The sequence below is a fragment of the Cenococcum geophilum genome (genome assembly GCF_001692895.1).
Source record: "Cenococcum geophilum 1.58 unplaced genomic scaffold K441scaffold_8, whole genome shotgun sequence".
Classification (NCBI taxonomy): domain Eukaryota; kingdom Fungi; phylum Ascomycota; class Dothideomycetes; order Gloniales; family Gloniaceae; genus Cenococcum; species Cenococcum geophilum.
The window spans coordinates 1,092,755-1,116,790 of NW_027137566.1; the positions used below are offsets into that span (position 1 = coordinate 1,092,755).

General features: G+C 52.2%; 7 protein-coding genes across 7 annotated transcripts; 3 read left to right on the forward strand and 4 right to left on the reverse strand.

The window, feature by feature from the left end:
* Positions 1-1,148: 1,148 nt before the first annotated feature.
* K441DRAFT_685032 (uncharacterized protein) lies at positions 1,149-3,659 on the forward strand (the record flags this gene model as incomplete). Its single annotated transcript, XM_067651839.1, has 4 exons — positions 1,149-1,652; positions 1,748-2,269; positions 2,323-3,543; positions 3,603-3,659. The coding sequence occupies 4 exons, from the start codon at positions 1,149-1,151 to the stop codon at positions 3,657-3,659; spliced, it is 2,304 nt and encodes a 767-aa protein (XP_067507475.1).
* Positions 3,660-4,596: 937 nt separating this feature from the next.
* Positions 4,597-6,193, reverse strand: K441DRAFT_685033 (BAR protein; the record flags this gene model as incomplete). The annotated part of the gene is made up of 5 exons (XM_067651840.1): positions 4,597-5,206; positions 5,296-5,576; positions 5,658-5,773; positions 5,835-6,002; positions 6,067-6,193. 5 exons carry the CDS (start codon positions 6,191-6,193, stop codon positions 4,597-4,599), a joined length of 1,302 nt encoding a protein of 433 aa, XP_067507476.1.
* Positions 6,194-6,755: 562 nt separating this feature from the next.
* On the reverse strand, positions 6,756-8,348 carry K441DRAFT_703559 (60S ribosomal protein uL2; the record flags this gene model as incomplete). Its single annotated transcript, XM_067653480.1, has 4 exons — positions 6,756-7,200; positions 7,259-7,344; positions 7,400-7,908; positions 8,320-8,348. 4 exons carry the CDS (start codon positions 8,346-8,348, stop codon positions 7,063-7,065), a joined length of 762 nt encoding a protein of 253 aa, XP_067507477.1. The 3' UTR covers positions 6,756-7,062.
* Positions 8,349-9,638: 1,290 nt separating this feature from the next.
* Positions 9,639-11,859, forward strand: K441DRAFT_545689 (uncharacterized protein; the record flags this gene model as incomplete). The annotated part of the gene is made up of 5 exons (XM_067642824.1): positions 9,639-9,848; positions 9,950-10,119; positions 10,229-10,358; positions 10,420-10,788; positions 10,840-11,859. The coding sequence occupies 5 exons, from the start codon at positions 9,639-9,641 to the stop codon at positions 11,857-11,859; spliced, it is 1,899 nt and encodes a 632-aa protein (XP_067507478.1).
* A 258-nt stretch (positions 11,860-12,117) lies between these two features.
* K441DRAFT_340423 (uncharacterized protein) lies at positions 12,118-13,990 on the reverse strand. The gene is made up of 2 exons (XM_067641264.1): positions 13,941-13,990; positions 12,118-13,885 (listed from the first exon to the last, which is right to left on the reverse strand). The coding sequence occupies exon 2, from the start codon at positions 13,834-13,836 to the stop codon at positions 12,376-12,378; it is 1,461 nt and encodes a 486-aa protein (XP_067507479.1). The 5' UTR covers positions 13,837-13,885; positions 13,941-13,990; the 3' UTR covers positions 12,118-12,375.
* A 124-nt stretch (positions 13,991-14,114) lies between these two features.
* K441DRAFT_545942 (short chain dehydrogenase/reductase family protein-like protein) lies at positions 14,115-15,454 on the forward strand (the record flags this gene model as incomplete). Its single annotated transcript, XM_067642838.1, has 5 exons — positions 14,115-14,237; positions 14,317-14,546; positions 14,612-14,625; positions 14,714-15,282; positions 15,365-15,454. 5 exons carry the CDS (start codon positions 14,115-14,117, stop codon positions 15,452-15,454), a joined length of 1,026 nt encoding a protein of 341 aa, XP_067507480.1.
* Positions 15,455-16,223: 769 nt separating this feature from the next.
* K441DRAFT_674647 (uncharacterized protein) lies at positions 16,224-23,929 on the reverse strand (the record flags this gene model as incomplete). Its single annotated transcript, XM_067650774.1, has 2 exons — positions 16,224-18,963; positions 19,014-23,929. The coding sequence occupies 2 exons, from the start codon at positions 23,927-23,929 to the stop codon at positions 16,224-16,226; spliced, it is 7,656 nt and encodes a 2,551-aa protein (XP_067507481.1).
* Positions 23,930-24,036: the final 107 nt, after the last annotated feature.

The following is a 24,036-nucleotide window of genomic DNA, read 5'->3' on the forward strand; positions in this document are numbered from 1 at the left end:
AAATTCCCAATTTAGTTCAGCTTCGGAAGTTCCATATGAAGTAAAACAAAACCAGCCCATACTACTTTCGTCCGTCTCTTGCTTCTCGACTGTGGGATTCCCAACGTAAAGTGAACGTCCGATCCCCAACGACGGACTGAGATTTACATATAAATCAATCCAAAAAAAGATTGCAAATAATGATTCGAATGGGTTTGAAGATAAAACATCTATATGAGTGTATCTTTTTATCCCATCACCCGTCAGGGTACTAAGGAACTGTACTCAATCCATGCCTCCTGATTGGCCAAATTCTTATCGATAACGTGGGACGATAATTGACGGTGATGGGATAACCTATATTACACCAATCAGAACCTTTAATGATACCAGACATTGAATACCATATGCCTACCATTTAGGCACTTGTAATGGTCTTTACCGGTATGGACACACTGGATCTTGCTGCTCCACTAGAAGCACTGTCGGTTCCAAATGTGATTGCAGGCCGCGACAACAAGTTTTTCAACATCACCATCACGGCCGCAGCAAACTTGGCTACCATCAATCAAGGGTTCGCCATAAAGCGCCATATTTCAATTGGTCGGGCGCTCGATGTAATGAACTGGTTCGATATTCTCATTGTTCCTGGAGGGTCTGTGGAGGTTGTCAATAAACTGGCACGTTCCGGATCAATATATATGTCCGGAATACTTCTAGAAGCAGTTTCCAGTAGATGAACTTGAGGTAATTGAAAGCTACTTTTCTATCTTTCCAATATTAACGAGTCTACTGCCTAGGGATTATCATAGCTAAAGAGTCCATTCATAGTTAAGCTCTTATAGCAGGGCCTTAGCTCGTTATTTGCTCTCCAGTGACTGACCGGGGCAAAGTAGTGGAGGCGCAGCGGTGTCAGGTTATAGTACCAATCACATTTCTTTTAAGAGCATCCGGAACGCTAGCACTTTTTGAGAAGGTAGCATGCGTTAATTAGGTGTGTTAGCTTAACAGGGCTGACTACTTTTCAGCCTTATTACGTCAGCCCAACCCCGAGCTCATGACCTCTAGGAAAACCCTCAACCAACCTAACAGCCTTTCACTCCCTTTCCACGCTTAAGCTATTCCCTTTGTCATCAGCCACAGCCAATCTTTGGAGATGGTATTGAGATATGCCAGACCAAATCGCTCAATCTAGGGTAGTTCGTCGCCGTAATCCCCGACCAATCAATTCGTGTATCGAATGCCGTCAACGGAAGTCAAGATGTAGCAAGACTCAACCTTGTCAAAATTGTACCGCATTTGGACGGGACTGCGTTTTTATAACAGTGGCGGAAAGTCAACGGAAGAGGCCGAGGGAGTCAAGTTCAAATTCTCAAGCCAATTGGACGCAGCCACTGCCATTACGAAACCAGTCGGAAAATACTAACTCTAACGCCACCACTACTCCAGGGACACCTCCACGTGATTACGAATGGGAAGCCTACCAGCAGGACGTAGACTTGGATGACGATGTATGGGGGAAGCTACCGGCGAACCCTCAGCCCGCTCACGATGGCGTCTACGAGGATGACGAAGATCGCGATGGAGATACGATGGATGCGAACTTGCAAATCGGTAGGATGATTATGACGGAAAGGGTTTGCGGCTTGTTTCGTCTACAATACGCAGAAGAGGTATTTGTGCCCTTTTCTACTAGAACACTCAATTCCATTTCTTCCTCTTCCCTTCTTATCTTATGGTACCTTTACTAAACTCTTCCTTTCTCCAGCTTGGGAGACTTCTTTTAGACAGATCGCAACGCCCATTATCAGCAACCAGTCAAAGGGTGGCAGAATCATCGGTTCTACTATCGGCTCAAAAGATTCCTTTAGTGTCACCGTCCCTGACACTTTTGTTCGGTAATTCAATACATGGGAGCCCAAGTAGCACTTCTGAAATAGCACAACTCCCAACCAGGTTAGAAGCAGAAATACTCTATCAAAAATATCTAGAGTCTGTTAATCCAATTGTTCATGTTTTGCATATTCCTTCCTTCAGACGCCTTCTTGAAAGCTTCTGGACGAACATTGATCTGGGCCACGCAAATTCGGAATCATCAGTCGCATTAGTACTTTCCGTCTGCACAGCTGCTGCTGCCAGTATTACCACGATTCAATCAAAGGCACATTTTGGGCTTTCTCAAGAAGACCTGTTTCAACGGCTTCAGACGGCCACCGAGCAGGCCCTGGTGCGCGCCAAGTGGTCGAAAACAACAAATATTCAAACGCTCCAAGCACTCACGATATATCTAGTAATTCTCCTATTAGCTACACTAAACTCTTTAAGATACTGAGCTAAACCTAGATACCGCAATGTCGCGCCCAAATCTCCCGTACCACTTCCGTAGTTGTTGGTGCGGTGATCCGCCTGGCGCAGTGCGTTGGTATACACCGTGCTGGCAACAGTTCCACAACCTCCCTCAGCCCACTGCAACGCCATATACGCGCACTTCTTTGGTACCAGATCTGTTTCCTTGATGTTAAGACTGCAGAAGCACAAGGACCTCAGCCTTCGATCCGCTCTGATGAATTTGACGTGCCATTACCTCTTAACGTGAACGACGAGGTCTTCGAACTAGATTCCGCGACATGGCAAGCGCAACCGCTTCCTGATCCGGGCTGGACAGATGCCACTTTCTCTCTGATCCGCTTCGAATGCAATGAACTCCATCGCCTTATTTTTCGTGGCCGCGTTGAAATGGACCGCAAAGTCATCTCGCTCCATGATCTCCGTGCACGAGTCGAGGCCCGAAAGCGCCATATCCACTCTACATACCTTCGTTTTCTCGATCCCCAAATCCCTATTCAGCGCTGTGCAGGCTTGGTAGCTACACTACTCCTCTCACGGTGCGATTCGATGCTGCTGTACCGCCATCTTTCTCAGAACCCTCATCACACGCGATCAGAATCTGAAAATAGGTTACGAGATATTCTTCTCAGAGCTGGTCTGACAACCCTTGAGACTGGCGCAACGCTCGAGACACTCCCATCTCTTGGCTCTTGGGCTTGGTACGCAAGTACTTACCAGCAGTATCATAGTGTGCTACTGCTTCTTACCGAGCTATATCGCAACCCCGAACTCCCTGGTAAAAAACGCATGTTTACAATAATAGACCATGTTTTCGGGCACTGTTATGGTGTAGACGTGCAGGAACGATGTGAGGATCTGCTCTGGACGATAAAAGAGATCCTTGAAACATTCTACGGGAGACGCGATTTCAAGAAGCATAGGATGAACAAAATCCGGTCAAGCAGAGTAATAGAAGATCCCTATCCTTTTGGAGCTGAAAACGGTCTGGCACGCCTATCCATTCAGCCACAGTCACAGATGGAGGGAATAGACGTGGACATCGACTCACTGCTCGAAGGGCTCGGAAATGCTCCCTCTACTGACGGCCTTGACGACTTCTTGGCCACAATTCCGTCCTCGGAGGCCGCAGCCATTTTCGTGCCAGCGGACGAGGGCGTGGAGAATGACTGGATAGGTAGCGGGGGCGGTGGTCAATTACCGCCACTGCAGCAATGGGTAAAGCGTACCAGTTCGCATAAATACATTATATTCAGAGGAGCTAACATGAGTCCTAGGATAATTGGGAATTCCCGGACCCGAGCGCCCGACAACCGCCGTCAGGGGTGATGTAATTAGCACAGCGCTTCAGCTGTCAACCCTACACCTTGTATAAACAATTGGGCGGCTCATCTTGGGGATGGATACCTTGGATTAACTTCAAGCGGAGGAAAAAAGTTTTTGCCATTTCGCTCAACGCCACGGGGGCTGTATGCCGGTGTGGGAATTATAGATTAGCAATGTCCGCTCTTACTTCAATACTTCTTATATGCGTTAGTAGTGTGAGGCGGTTATCTAGTTGAAAGCGGACTCCTGGCTTTCCTACTGAGCGGTATAATTTCGGTCCCTGATGTATTTCGGAGCGAAATTTTGGCCAGAGCTTTACTGAAAACCCAATTGGCCGCTTCCAGCGCTGTTGATCTCGTCCCATTTAAGGAAGACCGTGCAAAGTAGTTAGCGAAATGTTAGGATGGCCGTGCGTGATCAACACGCGCTACGAGTCGTTCTATAGGTAGGAGCTTTATCGAAGAGTTTTTTTATCTTATCAATTACTCAAACTTTACACGGCATCAGCCAAATCCGCAGAAAACGTCAATTAAATCTAGCTAATCGGAAAATATCAAATCATACCCTCATGAAGATAATGTTACATACCCAGCTTCACCCCGGTACAAGCTATATGCGATTCGATCCCATTTCCGTTCCATGCAAAACTCCGTTAGACCGCCCCGCAGTCCCGCGGAAGCGAAAATGGGAAAATGCAAAATAAAGCCAAATGACGAGCAGAGCGCGATGAGAGGGAAATTCCAGTCTAATCCAGAAACCTGACAGCCAGGCCCCGTTCCCAATGCATGCACCTAAACTTTCAAAGCTGAAGGGGTGAAAGGAAATGTCCTAGAACACCAGAACATATCGGAGATAAAATGAGTGCAAGGCGTCGATGCAAGATTGATTCTTTGATTCGAACTTTTGGGGTGCGGAAACATATCCTGAAGGCACCCGTAGGCTGGTTCAGTAATGCGGTGTTTCTGAATTACTCAACGCGCTTCTCTTCATCGGCGGAGGAGGAGGTGGCGGCTTCTTGGCCCTGGATGGTGGAGGTGGCGGGGGTGTTTTCTTCGCCCCTGTTATCTCTCCCGTTGTCCAGCTTGCCGCTCGCGACTGTAAGCTCCCGTGGCTCGTAGCTGGACTCGGTGGGGATCTATCTCGCCTCGACCCATTGCTCTCCTCGTACGAATCGTCATATGGATCTGCAAAAGAGTCTGCAGGTGCTGTTGGTCGTTTAACGGGACGTAGCTGTGCACGATTTGCCATTATGATAGAGGAGTCGGTGGGAACGCGTGTTATGCGCGGCATAGGAGCGGGTGACGAGTCGCGCTGCATGCGTGAGGGGCCTTCGAACGTATTGGAACGGTTGATTGAAGGGCGAGAGGAGTAGCCGCCAGGGCTCTGGGTTTGGTAGTCGTGGCTTGGGCCTGGTGATAATCCCCGAGTCGAGAGTTTAGGAATTTGTATGCGGGGTTCTGGCATTGGTTCTTCTTCGGTCTGGTTGTAACGATCTGCGTAACCGTGGGCAGTATTGGAGCGTGAGCGGGTGGCGCGGCGGGGTTCGCGAGTATCCCTATAAGTGACATGTATTAACACGAGTCTGTCCCGAAAAGATATCCTTCATCCCGGCAGAATAGTGAAATGGGTTGAACCCCTGCTTACCTTGCTGGCCAATCTCGCTTGAGATTAAGTAGGATCTCCCGACACCGGTCATAGTACGTCAATTCTGCCTCCAGAAATGCTGTCAAATCTGCGACACTGCCCACTTCTGCTTCCTTGATATCTTGCATCCTCCTGTATACGTCTTCGCTAGATTCTTCATACTTGGCTTTCTGTGACCGGAGCTCTTCCTCGACCCGGAAGTCCTCCTTTTTGGCCTTCTGCATCTTCGCAAGGGAGGCATCGTAGGCAAGTCGACGTGTCTCAAGCTTCTTTCGTGCTGCCTAGATGTTGTTAGTGTCCAGTGTTGACCAAATGCACGTGCGACCATGAAGTGGTGTCTTGGTAGGCGGGGGATGGCTTACTTGATACTCCTTCATCTGAGCCAGAGAGCGTTCGAGTCCTTCTAGCCAGCTTGAAGTAGCGCCTGCAACGTATGTTTCCTGCATGCGTGCAATCCTCTCATTTGCTCTGCCGAGTGCTGAAATGTGTTAGCATGACCATTCAAATGCGACTGGTGTCGGAGTGAGTCCAATACTTACAAGATAGACAATTTCCGAATTCTGAGTCTGGCTCAAAATCTTCACCATGGCTAACCATTGTGGAGCCCAAATATCCGCCTGGGAGGGCCTTCTCCCTATCCTCCACTTCGTTGCGCTTTGAAAGCGATTTGACATACATTGTCATGGATTTTTGGAGCTTTTCCATGCCTATGGAGAATTAACAACGAGCTAGAGTAAATTGTCACACTTGATGACACGTAGGGTGCCTTACCCTCGTGCCTGAGCGCCATCTCCATTTCAAGAGCTTTGAAGTCATCAGAGGTACTTGTCTTAGCTTCCCCGCCCATCTTCTCGCCAGCCCACTGCTTGAGGCGATCGAGCTTCTTGTTGACATTCATGCTTGCGTATTTGCGACCGCAGAGAGCAGATTCAGTGGGAGGATAAGCAGAGCGGTTCTTGTCGGATGCAGCGCGACGTTGGGTGGTGGCGGGATCTGTTGAGGTGGCCTGTATTATCGATAAACAGGCAGTTCTCAGTGGTCAATAGCAACGCGGAACAATTGAATAGAGCGAACAACGAAGGGGGCGGCGAGAGTGCAAAGTGGATAAGGTGTTCATAGGAGTATATATTACAGCGATGGAGTGGAGAGGTCCAGGAGTTTCAGGGCCGCGCATGCTCTCATTCTTCCAATCTGGGGTAAGCGGGTCTTATGCAGTCAAGAGTTCAAGGGCTGGGCGATAAAAAGCAGGTGGGCGGCCCTGGGCGGCCCCGTGCGGCCCACCACACGCCACTTGCACTACCACTCGCAGTCCAATCGCTACCCGGGCCCCAAACCTTGGCGGCGGTTGACTTAGGCGCTTCACGAGAGCTGCTCTCCCAATGCTCTTCAAATGCCGTTACAGACCTGAGGCTCTGACCGGAAATCCTGTTTCATGTTTCACGCGCGCACAAACAACACATGTCCTAATTTTAGTAAACCCTCATTGATATCCCTTTATTCAATCCGAATCGCGCGGGTTCACATGGCACCTGTACTGTAGACGATGCGTGTATCAGAACTGCCATGTTACGAAACTGCAGCCCTGTCGGCGCTTTGAGTCATTTTCTGGCGTTTTATTTTCCGACTTCACATTCAGAGTGGATCCTCCCAGAATCTTGAAATGCACCAGCTTTCTATTCACAGGCGCGATTGGATACTACAACCGTGAAACAACCCGAAGCCGTAGCGAAAGAGAACACCCAAAGCCATGCACCCATATCTCCTCCCTTAGTCCTTTGTCTTTTGTGTACCGCGAAGCAAACCCGTTCTCCGGGCAGCAATGAGACCAGCCTTTTGACCTTGTGCAGCGTAACGAGAGATAGTAGAAGCTTTACCGATATGTTGATGGTTACCACCACCGTGAGGCTATTGAATGTTACGTTAGCACGCTATTCGTAAGTGTCCGAGCAGCTGTGAGACTTACGTGGTCGACAGGGTTCATGGCAACACCACGGGTCTTAGGCCAAGAGTTGCGCTTGACGGCAAACTTATGCTTGGCACGGGATGCCTCTGCAGTTTTTGTTAGTACTCTCCTTTCGTATTTACGTATCACCCCTGCACGTACTCAATAGAGGCTTGTCTGTCCTTCCACCACCAGCGACGATACCAACCATACCACGAACGCTGCTCTTGACAACCTTCTTCGCACCGCTCGGGAGCTTGATCCTCGTCTTGCCCTCATCAGGGTTGTGGCCAATGACAGTGACATAGTTGCCGGAAGTTCGTCCCAAAGCACCCCGGTCTCCAATCTTCTCTTCGACGTTGCTAACAACGGTACCTTCCGGAACGGAGCCCAAAGGTAGCACGTTGCCAACAGTCAAGCTTGCGTTCTTGCCGGCGTAGATGAATTGACCAGTGTACATGCCCTCGTTGGCGATGAAGGTCTCGGTGTGGAGTTTGAATCGGTAAGGGTCACGGAAGATGACCTTGGCGAGAGGAGCACCACGGCCAGGATCGTGGACTATATCCTTCACAACCCCTCGAATATAACCATGTCGTTCGGCGTAGTCGAGTGATCGGAATTGCGCAGGAGCTTTATTTAGGCGGGTGTGGGCCGTGAAGATCGAACCGCGACTTCGAAGGTTGTCAGTATTTAGAATTCATACGAGGAACTGAATTGCGTTCATACCCCTTCCTCTGGTTTCTGATCACGCGACCCTGTTGAGTGTTAGCTAAAGCTCATTCAGATGTCGTTTGATTGAAGTCGTTGAATGTATCTTGGGAACAATCCTGAGACATCCGCTTTCGAGAAAACTAGGAGTGTAGTGTATTTGGTGTCGGAATTGGGAACTTCCAAATAGGATTATCTCTAGCTTACCATCTTGAGTCCTGTTGTCGTGGAATGAAGTTCGTGATGCGAATCTGGGCTTGGACGAGGTTGAATTTCCTCAGTGCGTGCGTAAGCGAGCCACAAATCACGTGCGCTGCAAGCGTCGAAATGTCCTCAGCCCACTCCCCTCGCTCCCGCCCGCCTACGACTCTCACTTCATCACATTGCTCTCATTGCTCAACATTCTAAACGACCCATATCAAGACCTATGTTACGGGTATAGCTTTAGAGGTAGATCTCTATGACCGCCAACACCGCGAAAATAGTGTCAGGCCAAAACCACATGTGGATCCACTGTTCAGGGATCCTTTGCCAAAGTACTCTCTGTGCTGTTCTCTTACAACACTATCGGTTGCTAGGCTATACTCTTATAAGTTGAACTTATCGGTTTTATTTCATTCATATATGTAGGTTTTGAAAAACTGTATTATCTTACCGCACTTGCTATGTGCCTCGTTTTATGGCTAAGTAGCCTATTCTTCATGATTCGCGATTTTTACCTCATTGTGTGCTTAATCTGTTTTTTCCATACTTAGTTGTGATTATTCATATTCGATAAGCATAGCGTGCACTTGAAATGATAGTATTGCTCTCCATTTCTTTTTAAAAGAGACGGAATAACAGGTTCTATCGCAAACACCACCAAATTCACGGGTGTGGATCGCTCGATACCCTGCCGGTTGCTGGTGTTGTGGATGGTCGTGTCAGAAAGACCGGTTTCCCCATCATTTCGTGGGAGAAGATTGCGATCACCGAGATCTCTGGGCCCTGTCCGAAGCTAAGCCTCTGGGTTGTGCCGCCGTTCAAACGTTCAACCTCGAAGAGAAAGACAACACGAGTTTTTAAGCGTCACCTTCACAGCGTCGCATCAGAAATGTATATGTTGGGTGCCGCTTGCAGCTGGTTGCTGTCGGGTCGGGGTTGAAACTCACGTGTTGCTTTGCGCCCGACCATCAAGCAAATCCTATCCGCTCAACCCATTGACCCTACATCATTAACAATATCAGACTACGTCGCGATACTCCTTCTGTAACGTCGTATTGCAATGCGATCGAATGCAATAATACTGTTGGATGCGGAGGTTATTATGGATGAAAAACCGATGCATGGCGTATCATCTTGCCTTCTCTCGTTAGCATATTTGCACGTTATATAGACCTATAGACCTATCGCTCCTGGGCGTTCTAATAAACTCTCTTTTTACTATATTCGTCGCTTCTCCTGAGTCTTCAGCTCTAGGAGTCTCCTAAGAACCAACTGGAGACCAGTGATTGTAAAGCTGCTGTGAAGACGTCTGACTGATGCTTTATGGGTGACTGGCGAATCAAGGCGGTCAAATTACGTCGTGCGGTGTGGTCTATGCCTAGCTTCCTTCATCGTCCTCCCTCCATTCCCAACCTCGAAACACAGTCACCGCACCTACCCACCTAACCGACTGGACAACAACAACAAAGTCAACACAACAGCCACCAAAATGAGTGACTCGGAGTCTTCTGCTCTATCCTCACCCCCTTCAACGGATGATGAAATGCCGGAGCCCACTCCAGCACCGAAGTCCTCCGTAAAGTCTATCTCAAAGAACAATGCCTCTATCCTCAGCTTCGTCGAGTCTTCTCCGGCGCGGAAGAAACGCCCAGCGTCTCCACCTCACGAGGAAGTCCTAGCAGATAATCCTGATATAGCTGTAAGTCGATATCGCGTAAATCGCGTCTTGTTGGACGTGAATTACACCTCTACACGCCCGGCCTCGAGATGCGCATGCAGCTAACACCATACGATATGCAGTTCATTGTAATGTTCAGGTCACGCTTCTGCGATGCCTTTCCTGCGAAATTGCCTCAAATGGGACCGCAAGATATAGAGAGAGGGGTTGTTGATCAATTGCCATCGCCGCAAGTCGAGAGTCTTCTTTGCGCTCTTCTTGGATTAGTCCTCAATCGCAAGAAATATGTCGAGTCAGTAATACGCTCTATCTGCGTTGTATGCGCGGGTCTTTGAACGCGTTGAGGTGCTCAAGAAATATTTTTCAAAGATCACCCGCTAACATGCGTCATGACTTTATAGGAGAGGGCATTATGGCCGAGCCTTAGAGGAGGCTATACAGACCCAGAAGCATCAATGGCCAAGAGCTTGGAATGGAGTCAATCCACTCCATGGTGGTCGATCGTTCAATACCATGAGTCCACAGGAACGCGTTCGTCTCAGCCTTCCTTGACTTTATTATGGTATACTTCCGCTGACCCCCTTTATTGCAGCTCACCCTCCTTAAGACTTTAATACTTTGGAGTCTGCACGGCTCAGAGGCTATCTCGACCGTTATCAAAGATTCATACAAACAAGCCCGGTGGGACAGTGATGAAAATCAGCCACTTTCCGTACAAGTCTGGGGTCGTGATGGGGACAAAAGACGCTACTGGCTCGTTGAAGGAAAGGATGATACTGCTTTCAGAGTCTACCGGGAGAGTAATCCAGCACTCAAACATAACACTTGGTGGAGTGTCGCTGGCTCTATTGACGAGCTTCGCGTCCTTGCCCAGAAACTTACGGAGGACGGCAGCCAGGTTGCTAGAAAACTGAGCGAGAGAATATCCAACGCCATCCCTCGTTTTGAGGCCACCGAAGAGGTAACGCTATACGCACCTATACCATAGCTATTATCGCTAATCAATGGACAGAAACGCAAGCGCCGAGAATATCGCTTAGCTCGTAAGGCTGCTTTCACCAGGCCTGAGCCAGGTTTTTCGCTTTACGAGGGCAGGACTCGAGGCAAGCGTATGAAGTACACATTCTCGGACGACGACGAGGAGGATGCTTCAGATGCTACATCTGCCCGGCGGTCAACACGTCAGTCAGGGAGAGCGACGCCGGCGGCGCCATCTGGTCCAACTGTTACTGCGAGCGGTCGTCAAGTTAGGTCACGGCTTGTAGGGAACTATGGAGAGTCACTGCTTAGCGGGCAAACTACCACGGATAGGGTATCGCCAGCCACTGGAGAATATGAGCGGTCTGAAGCGTCGGAAGAGCCTCATCCTACCCACGGGCGTGCCACCCGTGGTGCCGCCCGCGCAACTGCCAAGCCAGGGGGTGGTTGGCCCAAAGTACGCAAACACATCGAAGGCTATAATTCTGTTGATGAGATGGATGATGAAGAGGACGCTTGTTCATCCGGAGGAGAATGGGGCGGCGATGATGATGACGAAATTCCTGATCAAATGGATGTTGATGACGACGAAGACGACAGCGAGCTTAGTGACGAAATATCCGAAGATGGAACTGAGGCTAAACCAAAACGCAGCTTGGTGGTCAATCTTCGCTATGGAAAGGGGTCTGGTTTTCCTGGTGCGATGAAAGACGAAATCACTGTCAAGCCGTCCTCCAATATCCATGGCAAATTACAAGCCAATGGCTCTACTGTTCCAGTTCCCCCCGCGAATATAACCACCACAACTATTCCGAATGGTGCTTCTCAGGCACCAGCCTTGCCAGGACCGATCCAAGTAACACCACAGACTTACTGTGCTCCCATTCCAAAGCAGATCGACTCTGAAAAACCGCACGTCACGTCCGCTCAAGCATCTTTCAAGCCTCAGTTTCCCTCTACCATTACAGGCACAGCTACTACGTCCGAGCCTCCAACCCAGACATTCCAGAATCCCGTCATGCCCCCTCAAACCGCCGCTTTTAGCTACCATTAGTTCTCTAATCTTTGTTGGCTACTTCTATTGTTAGCCTGACCTGACTTTTCCACTATTATACGCCGTAGAATTGCTCCATGACTGGGGTAAAATAAGTTTCGGCGTCTAGGGCGGCTATACTTCATTTGCTTTTCTCTGCTGGCTGCGCAGCTTCTGTAAGCATTGTCTTGCTTAGAGGGTTGGGAGACTGGGGCCGGCGATTTATGGCTTGCTTTCACTGTTTTCTATATACTAGAACCAGTATTCTATGTCGGGCTGCTCGGAGGTGGCTCCGCTGGCTGGACAGGATCGCGACGTGGTGGCTTTGTGCTTGGAACCAACCTGATACCAGAATATAATTTGCTTTGATTATGCCAGTCCATTGGCATGGTGATGTAATTCTTCCTATGTATCTTACAGTCCGCTCAGATGCATTCATGATACCCAACGCCAGCCCATGCTTCCAGGAGAACTGCTGAACGCTCTCTGCCGACGTAAAACGCTGCACAACCCCAAAGAAGTATTTTTTACTCAACATCAAGAGATGACTCCCGGAATGGCACCAGGCATACCGCTCCAATCGCCACTGCGCCTACTCTCCCCCCTACTCTCCCTCTCCCCTCTCCACCTCATCCCTTCCATATCGGGCCGTAACCTCTCGCCGGCCCGCATCTCCGCCTCCCGCAGCCTCGCGCTCTCAGCCTCCATTCTCACCTCAAACCCCGTAGGCTGTGGCGCGGGGACAAACTCCCCCGACGAGCGCATCCCAGCATCTCTCTCGCCCACCGCGCTGCCAGTCCTGCGTTGCTGCGCGCGCTCGCGCTCGCGCTCCGGCTCGTCGTCGTCCTCAACGGCGACATCGCCGTCGGGATCGCCGTCGCCGCCGCGCGTGTTCCTCTTGCGCGGCCACAGGCTCGGCAGCACGATCTGCTGAAAGCGCGGCTCGACGGCGCGCTCGTCGAACCAGGCGTGCAGGCGCGCCTCGACCAGCTGCGCGATCTTGGGCACGTCCTGCAGGCGGCTGCGCGAGCCGACGAGCGAGCGCACCGAGAGGTCTAGCCGGTAGTCGTCGAGGAAGGTGAAGGCGAGCGTGGTGGGGCGGGCGCCGGTGCCCTGCTGGGTCTCGGGCTGCGTTGGTGGTGCGGACGAAGAGGAGGCAGAGGGGTTGGAAGGGTTTGAGGGATTTGAGGGCGTGGAGGACGAGGACGGGGAGGACGGGATGAAGGAGACGGACAGCGTGCCAGAGAAGCGCACGATGCTGACGGCCAGCGCGACGGGCAACACCGCAACGAGCGGCTTCGGGTAGTTGAGCACCAGCGTCGTCTCGACGCCCAGCGTGATCACGTCGCTGAGGTCGACGTCCATGCGCGCCTGTAGCCGGCCGCCCTCGTCGCCGGGCCCGCTACCGATTCCGCTACCCCCAGAGCCCAGCCCGCCTTCCTCGCCTGCCATGATGCGGCAGTTGCTGAAAATCGGGAATTCGTCGCCGAGCGCGATCTCCGTGACCCGGATCTCGCCAATCCAGTCCGGCTTCCCGGGCCCGTTCATCACTTCTGTCAGGCTGGTCAGCACGGCGCCATCCTGTCTTGCGTCGCTGCGTAGCTGCGCGATTGTTTGCGCTATCAGCACGTTGAACCAGTCTAAACTCTCGGGCTGGTGACGTTTCACATTGTAGTATGTTTTTGCAAGGATTGTGGCTACGGTGGGGCTGGTGCTGGTGGCTGGGCTGCGGATCACAGAGCGAGAGCCCTTATGTCGTAGTGGGTGAGTGTGGATGTTAGAGGAGAGAGAGCGTGAGCGTTGATGGGCGAGTGTGCGCGCGCGGCGGAGGGAGGATAGGTGTAGTGCGCGTTCATCGGCTGATGGGAGTTCGCCGAAGATGAAGAATTTGATGAAGAAGAATATTAGGAGTACAATGGATAATTGGCCGAGAAGGAAGCCTTGAGTGAAGGAAAGGCTGTAGTGAGGGGTGTCAATTGTAGAGCTGGCGGAGGACATGAGATGCAGTTATGGACTTACGAAGAACCCTGAGGTTGAGGCGGCTGTTCTGTTTCTGTATTAGCGGTGAAGAATGTCTCTATAAAAACATTACAATTGCTCACCTTTGCCCGCAGCCATAGTCACCCGAATGGCACGCTCTGCAGCATCACAGAATGTTGGTGGTGTTGCTGTCAAAGTTGATGAACGCATACCGAAGGCGGTCAAATCGGGCATTTCAGCCCTACGCAAGCCTCAACACCATCCCCACATCACCACCCATCCTTCTCGCCGTAAGCATGGACGGCGCCGCCAGCACCAGCCTTTCTCCCGCTGCCGCCTCCCACCACTCGAAGTTGCGTCTGCCTGCGACATGCGAACCCCCCTCCGAGCTAAATCCGCCAAAACAGGCGACATGGATCGTATGCCCCGGCTGTTACTCTCCCCCGCTATCATAAATCCACTGGAGAGGGCCAATTGCTTATTACATTCAATGTGCAGGTTTTCGGCGCAACTGGCCATATGGGCCGCTCCCTCATCCGCGCGATACTGTCACACGGTGATAAGTGCACCGCGGTTGGGTGGACGCAGGAGAACACACTGGAGCAGATGCAGCGGTGGCACGAGCGCAATTGCCTAGGTCTGCTGTGCGACGTACGAGTGCGGGAGACGGTAGACAATGTAATCAAGACGAGCATAGAGCACTGGGGGAACATAGATATAATCGCAAAGTGACCCTCTTCAATCATAGCTGGGTTTATACGTACAGTTAGAAAGCTAACGCCGCACTCAACAGCTGCACAGGCTACGGTACGTCCAGCCCAACCCAACTAGCCTAGTCTCACGCAACGCCAGAGCTCCTACACCCTCCCAGACCTGTGCTAACCAACCCCTCCAGGCGTCATCGGCGCCTGCGAAGACCAGGACGACTACGACCTACGCAACCAATTCGCGACCAACGTCCTCGGCACCCTCAACATCCTGCAGCTCTCCCTGCCCCACTTCCGCGCCCAGTCACACGGCCGCTACCTCATCTTCTCCTCGACGTCCGGCGCGCTCGGCGTGCCGGGGCTGGGGCCCTACTGCGCGACCAAGTACGCCGTCGAAGGGCTCATCGAGTCGATGCTGTACGAGATCGACGTGTTCAACATCAAAGCGACGCTGGTCGAGCCGGGCCACGTGCGGCTGGACGAGCCCGTCGAGGGCCCCACCGAGCCCCCGCGCCTCAAGCGCTACGGTCTCTTCCGGGTCAAGGCCGCGAGCCCCCCCTATGCCGGCACCAGCAGCCCCGCCGGCCACGCCAAGCGCGTCGTACAGTGGCTGAATGACCGCCAGCCCACGAGCGCCGTCAAGAGCGCCGAGCTGGTGTGGCAGCTTGGCCATTGCAGCTATCCGCCGCTGAGGCTGCTGCTGGGGAGCTATGCCGTCGAGAGCATTAGGGATCGGTTGCGGAGCATTATTGAGGAGGTGAGTGGGCCCTGCTGGGTCTGTTTGGCGATAAGGGGAAGCGAGGGGTTCGGGAGACGAGGCTAATTTATTTGCTGTGCAGATTGAGGATTGGAAACATCTCAGCTTTCCCGTGCCGGTGGACGAGGAGGAGAGGGAGAGGGAGCGGGAGGAGGCTCAGGATGCTGATTGAGATGCGAAGGGCGAAGCATACATTCTCGCCCACGTATAGCGATTGTGGACGCGCTATTCGTAGAAAAATCGATCGAGGATCTCTGGACAAATTCCTTTGCGTTTTCCTTGGGGCCTTGTGCAGCGGGCTAAGTTGGGAGGATAACTATCAGACGGCAAAGGAGCAGAATCGCCCTGCCACGACCTGAGTGGGTCATATACCAGAGAAGGCCAAGGGACTGTACGCCAAGAGTTTGTGCACAAATAGTAGAGGTAACCTTATGGTAATCACTCTAGCACAGCAAGTCCCAAAACCGCATAGAATGTCTCTCAAAGCAGAGGGGCGACATCCTCCCTCTCATCTATTACACCTAAATAGCCCTTGTAATACACAGTAGTTTAGAAAAAGAAGAACCGGGCAAGATTCGCTTAGAGAACACAAGCAAACACAGAGAGCAAAGCCTCCAAGTATCTGCAGTGGGGTTTCCGGCCGAAAGGTGTAGTGTGTGCTTGCGCCGTCTGATGCAGCACACATCAAAAAAAAAGCCCAAGATATGAGAAAAAGCTGTGGGAAAGAGACAACATTTGTGGTGAATAAAACGCCGGGTTCCAATGCAGTGTGATTTTAGTCCAGGTTGTTAGTCTCCGTAGCCCATGCCGGATTTCTGAGAGAAGAAAAAAGGAAGCTGTAGCCAGAAAGCAATATGCAGACACACAAGAGATCTTCTCCGAAGTCTAATGGAAAGTCTGACAGGCTGTCCGCGTCAAGGAATATGAGCCTCGAATGCCTCTTAGTTCGATCGCCGTGTCCGCTTGTTGTCCCCATGGGACCCTTCATCTCCTCCACGCCCTCTCTTCCGTCCATCGCGCCCTTCGCCTCGGGGCTCCCTCCTCTCCCTGTCTTCCCTCCGCTCGCCACCGCCTCGTGGTCTCGCGTCGCCATTCCGGTCAGGTTCTCTGCCATCTCCTCGGCCCTCGCCACCCCATACAGGCATCTCGCCTTCAGTCATAGGCGGCCCACCGCGTCTGGGGCCTTGTTCTTCACCTCTGCCCGCACCACCATCCCGTCTTCCTTCATCCCGAGTCCCGCGCTCTCGGCGCTCTCTACCCTCCCGACCGCGCTCGCCGTCTCTGTCCCTGTCTCCTCGCTCACGGCGTCCACCATCCCGATCACTGGCCCCACCGCCTCTCTTCTCGCGACCAGAGCCGCGCTCCCGCTCCGCCGGCTTCTCCTTCTCAGACTCCTCGTTCCAGCTAGCTCTCTCCTCGCCCCTGCGCTCACCCTTCGCCGGGCTGCGCGAGCGGCTGCCGCGATGGCGCCCAGACCGCTCGCTGCGCCTTCCCTCACGCCGGCTGCGGCTGTCTGAGCGCCCGTCATCCTGCGACCCGCTCTCGCCATGCGCGCCACGGCCGGAAATGAGGTCAGGCCTGTTATCAAGACGGCTCGGCATGGCATCCAAGCGGCCCGCGTTGGGCGTCGACGGTTGCGAGACGGCCGGGGAAGTGTTGGCTCCGGAGCCGGTGTTGTTGGCGCCGCTGTGGCCACCCGGTCGACTGGCGCGGCCGCGAATCGATGCACCGCGGTCTGGGTTGCGCTCGCTGCGGTCGCTGCGTTCGAAGGAGCCGCCTTGGCTAGATGACGTGTTTTGCGTCAGCACGTTATGGATACCGGCGAAGCGCTTGTCTTCAGTTCTCGGGCCACGTTCACTGGATGACGCTGGACCGGTGGGTGGGTTGCGTGTGGAAGGAGGTGGCCCTGGACCAGCATGTGGCGTGCGCTGCGAGCTGCGAGGCCCAGAAGGTGGAGGCGGCGGAATATCGGTTTGGAGTGGAGGAGCTTGGAATTGGTTTAGGCGGCTTGGATGAATGCTTGACATGTCTTGAGCAGACTGTTCTGTGACAGGAGTTGGTGGAGCTGAGGGTTGTGCTTGATCGAATGCGCCTGATTCACGACGATCACGCTCTCGTCTGTCTGAAAATGGTGCACCTGGTGGCGGACGATCTGCAGCTGGCGACGATGGTATCTGCCCAGAATCACCCAGGCGCGAGGAACCATGAGGTTGCGGAGCAGTGAAATTGCGTCCGCCACGACCGGCAGCATTCCTTCCACGTGGTCCAGATGGTATGCTATCTGTAGAAGCATTCAGACGGCCGTAGTTTGGATCTTGAGCTTGCGGTCGCGGTGGAAGTGGGAAGTCCTGATTCAACCTTCCATGGGTAGGATCCACTGGTGGCCTCGGAGCGTGTGAAGTCTGGAACAAATCGCGTGAACGACCGGCAGGTGCATCAGAGAATTCATTTCTACCTCCGCGTGGTCCAGTGGGTGGGTTTCCGCTAGGCTCGTCACGTCGATCGCGGCTTGTTGGATATCCATGCGGCGGAGGGCGCTCTAGTGGTGCACCACGATCATCGGGGCGGTGATCGCGAGGGTCTCGAGGTGCGTCGCTTCGAGGCGGGAACGGGGGACCACGCTCATCACCTCGTCGAGGAGAATGGGGCCTAGACCCTCGATCTCTGCGGACATCACGGTCTGATCTGAAGTTCTCTGGCCGGCCTCTATTGTCTACCTCGATGATAGCAACTCGTTCCGGATTCATCCCAGGCCGATCGTTGTTTTGAGGACGGTCATAAGGCGGTGGATTCCCGGACGGTCGGTCAGTCTGCTGTTTGAATCCAGCACGATCCTGGTTGAGTGGAGCATCACGACCTGATCCATGATATGGACTAGTGCCAGGAGGGGGCATAGGTGCGCCGGAATGCATGCGGTTACGACTGTCGGGTGGAGGAGGTCCTCGGGAGTCCATCAGCGGTCGGTTTCGAGAGTCTCTGGGATTTTCTCCCCAGCCCGAATCTCTCGCCCCAGGTGCTCGAAGATCCCGTGGAGGTGGTCGCATTACACGGTCATCCGGATACTCTCGGCTTTCTCTCCCTGCCCAACCAGGATCGCGACGGTCTCGATCCATTGGTGTACTCCTCTCTGGAGTTCTAGGTCGGTTGCGGCGTCCTGGGGACTGGTCACGCCTATCAGGGAAGGAATCTCTAAAATTATTTTCAGGCCTGTCTAGCCTGCCGTACTCAGCGTTCGCGTTATTGCGCCCATCGTGCCTGTTATGCCCATGATAATCCGCTGGCCGATCTCCTGGTCGATCGGATGGCCGATTTCGCAGGGGTTGGGCCTCCGGTCTATTGGGCAAAGCATGTGGTGTTCGACCTGGAGCAGATTGACTTGTTGCGCCTCTGCTATCTGGTCTTGCACCTATGGTGACAGGTGGTGAGGTCTGTACCGGAAGATTTGATGCAAACTTCCCTTCCGGTGGCTGAGAGGTAGGACCAGCCGAGTCTGTATCCTCTGGCGGAGGATGTATAGCCAACTTGTGCTCAATTAAATTAGTAGCAGGCTTTACTGGTTCCTTGTCCTTTGGTTGCGTGACTCCAGTTACTGCACCTGATATGGATTGCCGTTTCTCGTCCTCGACTTCGCCGTCTTCAACTTCCTTTCCGGCAGAGGCTGGCTTTGATACACCGTTGCTGCTGAAAAGATATTAGAATTCGAAATAAGTGAGAACATCGGAGCGACTTACAGGGAAGTAGACCTAGGGGCGAACTCGGGTGCCGTGGCATTAAGAGGCTTTAGAGAGCTTGAAGTCGGAGGCTGCGGTGTAGTGGACCGTTCAGAATTGCTTCGGCTAACATTTCGAGGCGGATTGAGTCCTGCTTTGTTCTGCAATTTATTAGTTTCCGGGGCCTTGTTGCTGTGAGTATCGTCTTGTCTTACGACGTGGAATGCCTGAGGCATCTGCCAATTTTTCTGTCCTCTTTTGAAATCGCCAAGCAAGGACTGAGCTGATAGCTTCAAATCCTCTCTGGAATCCGAGTTGGAGAGATCCTCTACTGCTTTGTTGAGTTTCTCTCCCATGAAGTCAACCACCGGGAAGCTTTGGGTGACGGCTTTGAGGATGTTAATGGAGTTTCGGATATGCATATATTCGCCACCTTTAAGACAAGCTTCGAGTGCCCTGAACAGCTGAGAATGCCATTTATAAAGCACTCGGCGGAAGTCTTCAAAGTCGACGAAGGTGGCTGGAGTCCTGTCAGGTTTGAAGGTTCTGCCGAATCCCGGGAGCTCCTGATTGGTACCATGTGCTTGTTGAGTGTAGACGGCTTTGTCCGCGTGCCAGCCTTTCAATTCCTTGAGAAGTTCGTTCAGGAAGCGACCAAGATTCTCTGACTCCCTTGCCGTACATTGGAATATGAGGGCGGTAAGCTGCTTTTGTCGGAAGAACTGGTCAAGGAATTTCATGGTCCTGAACCCAGGAACGCCTGAAGAGTGAAGATACTTCATCATAATGAAGGAGAAGTGCGCATCTTGAGAAGAAAGCATAATTCGCGGTAGGAAGCAATCTTGGATAAGCGCATCGTGGAGAGCTTCTGATTTGGTGTCGACCATAGGGAAGCCATCGAACCAGTGGAATTTCTCATCTTTGAGACGTTTCCTGACCTCTGAGTAGGTTTGAATGTGAGCCTTCATTTCCAATCTAATCTGATCCTGTGCATCCAAGAGATGCTTCTTCTCAGCATCTCGCTTCCTCACCCCCTGGATGCTAACGTCCCGGCGATTCTCGTTGTTTGGCATCATGTCTCGTAGCGACTTGATGGCCGCTTCGTACTCAACTGTAGGGTGGATCAGATCATGTAGCGAGAGCTGCCAGAAGGTGACATAGAATGAGAGACTGAAGCGTTGCTCGAAATCGCTTGGTACAACGGGTCTTAGTCGATCCATCAACCCTTTGAGGACAGGATTGTAAGGGTCCCCCGAAAGATTTGTTATAGGAGCTGGAGTCGTAGTTGTCGGTGATGCGCTTTCCGTAGTATTGGGGGTATCTTTCATATCTGCATCCGCAGCGCTTTCTTCGCTCTTTGAAATTTCTCCATTTACCCCAGATCCTGAAGCATCACCCATCTCAACATCGCCGTTAGTCTGTGGGTTGTCTTGGCTTGCGCGTCGTGCCTGCTTCTCTTTCTTGGCCTTTTCCTTTTCAGCCTTCTCGGCTCTAGCCTCTGCAGCAGATTCTGCGACTGCATGGGCAATGCTTTCGCGAGATATAGTGAAAGCGATGCTACGTTCGATGCCAAATTCAGAGATCAAGCTGACAACATCAGGTACTGCAGCGTCGAAATCCTTGACTGGAAGATTGCTTCTGAGCACATCAAGAAACTGAGCAAAGAGTTGGTGGATTTTATCAAGATTACTGCCTAGAACCTTCAACGGGGCGTCACTTGCAGCTTCGCGGAAAGCGTACGCCTGTCGCTCTTGGGCAATCGCGATGAGCAATTGAGCAGCAAGTCCAGTGTCGATTAAGGACCTCATAAGGCGCTTAGAAGGAGACTTCGCTTCATGTCGCTTATCACCCAAATGATATTGTAGGGTGTGTGCCCGGAGGAGTTCGCCACCCGACATTCCTTGTATCTGAGCATCATTGAGAACGACGTCGGATCTTATCCCAGCCATTGAAACTAGAATCTGCTCGAGTACCTCGAGGTCTGTGGGGCTTCCGAGCCGAAGCTGGTGACTGACGTATTGCAAAACTGGTGTAGGGCTCATGACATTGTAACGTTTGAACACCTTTCCTGCAAATGCTGCCAATGCTCTCAACCATGAGTTGGTAAGCATGCCATCAGCCTGGACGCGCTCTCTCCCACCCCCGTCGAGGGAATTCAGGAGACTCCAGGTGAGGACGTCGTATGCGAGATAGGTAAAATATCTTCCACATTCGACAACGACGTCGATCAAGTTCTCATAGGATTCAATCTGGTGAAGTGCGATTTGGAAAACAATTCCAGGTGAGCCATATGCCGCCTTGGCTAGCGCCCTCGCCATTGGCTTGATATTAGTTCGACTAATGCGTTTCAGGACATCCCGTGTTTCCGAACGCACTTGAGTGAATACTGCTTTCATATCCGGGAGCCTTGAGACCGGGCCGACGTACCAATCGGCGTAAATAGCGTACCGAGTATGGGTGGGGAAGCATTTGAAAAACTCGAACATCTCATTGACTACACCGGGGTTTCTTTTGGTGAAAGAAAGAGCGGGTGCCAGAAGACGCTTCGACAGTTCGACCCAGCGGTTTACATTACTTTCTGAAGGATCGTCGCTGAGGTTCTTCCTGCCTATCCGTGCCATCTTGATTAGAAGGGTAGGATCCTGGCCGACTTTAACGCCTACTAGATTGAACAGCGTGTTGCAGAGAAGAAAGACGTCATCAACAGACTGGCATACAGGCACGTTATCTGCCCAATCTTCCCAGTAGAAGCGGTAGTCTATGCCATCGCCAGAGTCATTCTTCTCCAGTTGGGCCCAGCGTAGAGTCTTACGGGGCGGAAAGTCAGTCGCTCGAGACTGACTTTTGGACGATGTTGATTCATCAGTCGGCGACTTCTTGGGGGCTCTAGCGCTCTCATCATCGGCTAACGGTCGCGCTGGCTCAGAGACTTTGCTTAGAAAATGGTGGAGGAGGCGGTAGATGTATTCCGCTAAATCGGGATAGGCTTCTAGCAGCCAGGGAAAGCGTCCGAGAATGTAGAGCGCTTCTGGTAGAGCGCCAATACAGAGAAGACTTCGAAGAAGGTGGGTTTTCTGATCGGCTGGTTCGGGTAGTTTCTCCTTCTCTTCTTCCTCAATCTTGGTCGGTGTTCCCTTATCGGCAACAGATTCAGGCTTTGAAGAAGCTCTGCTATCTGTCTCTCGTAAACGAGACACTGAAGCTGGCACCGTATCATCGCTAAGTGCACCAGCATTGGCGAGAGCGTTGTTGGACCCTCCTGATCGACTCTTCTTTTCTCTCTCAGCCTTCTCCTTCAATAATCTCTCCTTCAGTGCTGGCATGGCCTCGTCCGGCGGATAGAGGTGAGGATAGAGATCGACAAGTGACATGAACCCAATTTTTATCAGAAGAGCGGCAAGGAAGATGAGGTTATCTGGAAGAGTGTCATGAGGATCGCGGGCGTCTGAGGCGTAGAATCGGAGCTTGAATCCCAACAGCTGTGCGGCTATTCGATTACCGGGAGGGGGTAGAGTACGAGTAAATGCCATCCAACTTCGGGTCCATTTCCGAATCTTCTCGCTGTCTGGAATATCTTCATCCTTTTTCTTCTTTGCTAAGGCGTCAGCGGGGCCTGAAGTGTCCACTTCGGTGGCTTCGCTATTGAGCTCTAATGCAGAAGCATCACTAATTATCTGACGGCTACCAAGTTCGAAGAAGGCATTCATTCCAACCACTTGTACTCGCGACCAGAACTGTTGATCCCGCTTCGTCCGTAAGTCAGCCAGGCGTGTTTTCTCTTCCTCAGTGGTGTGCCATATAGGACTACCTGGGAGAGCCCAGTTGGGAAGTGATGAGAATCCTTGATCTTTCCATTCTATGCCTTCCATAGTCTTTTGTTCCGGCCACCAAGAGCTTTTCCGAAGCAACTTGATAAAGAACCGAAAGTGTTTAACAAGGAGATTCGCAAACACGTCTAGAGTGATGTCGAGAACTCTACCAACGTCCAGATCGAAAGCTCCAATAAGAGCCTTGACTCTCTGGAACGTGTCTGTAATGGTGGCATCCGATGGTGGTTCGCTGTTGACCGTTGTGAAGTATTCCGTCATCAACTTCGAGTACCCCTCACTCTCCTCACGCAGAAGATTGTAGGCAGACTGCCGATACAGCGCATGTGTCCCTTTCCGAATAGCCATTTTGAGGAAAGTAGGGCGGACGAGAGGTAGAGCAATCAGGAGTGACGTTTCAAGCTCCGCTCGCATTCGCTGTGGATCGATTCCAGTCTCAGATAACATGATCTTCAGGTGTGAGTGTGAAGTATCGGCCTCGGTCAAGATGCTCACGCAATCAAGGAAGAGCGAGACTGGATCCATAACCCCAGGCGCGAATTGTGATGCCAAAATCTCTTGCACGACGGCACCGATGTCTTTAGGGTCTAGTTTTCCATCTAAACCTGCTCTCACGAGCTCTTGAAATAAAGAAGACAGCGCCAGAGTATCCCCTTCCGCCTGTGCATGTGCTCCTGCCTCTATCGCCGCTCTCCGTCCCGCTCCACGCCATGACGCGACGTGCTCATCAGACAAGTATTCGTAGTAGTATACAGTTTGAGCGGTAGAGGTTTGGGTCGTGGATCGCTCTGTTGGAGTTGAAGGTACAGCGGGAGAAGCTGTATTCGTCAACGTGCCTTTAGTGGAAGTGAGGCTCAACGGTGGAGGAGACATGCCTTGCCCCGTCATAGGAGAAGCTTGAGGATTTGAGGTAGAGACCGGACTCCGGGGAACAGTTGAACCTCCTCGCGCACCCCCACGAATACTTCGTCTCCCACCTCTAGCATTGTTCTGTTGATTCTGTTGTGCAAGGTTCAGGTTTTGTGGTCGGTGGGGGGATGGCCTGGACCCATCATTGCTGTCTTGTGAGTATGTTCGATCTCCTCTCTTCCTCTTTCCACTAGGCGGCATGGCTACCCTCCTTCTGCTGGTAGCCTGGAAGGGCGCAAGGTTCAATTTCCTTTATGTTTCGCATTCACTGTGTTCTTGCACCGGGTCGGTTGAAGCGTTTGCGGAGC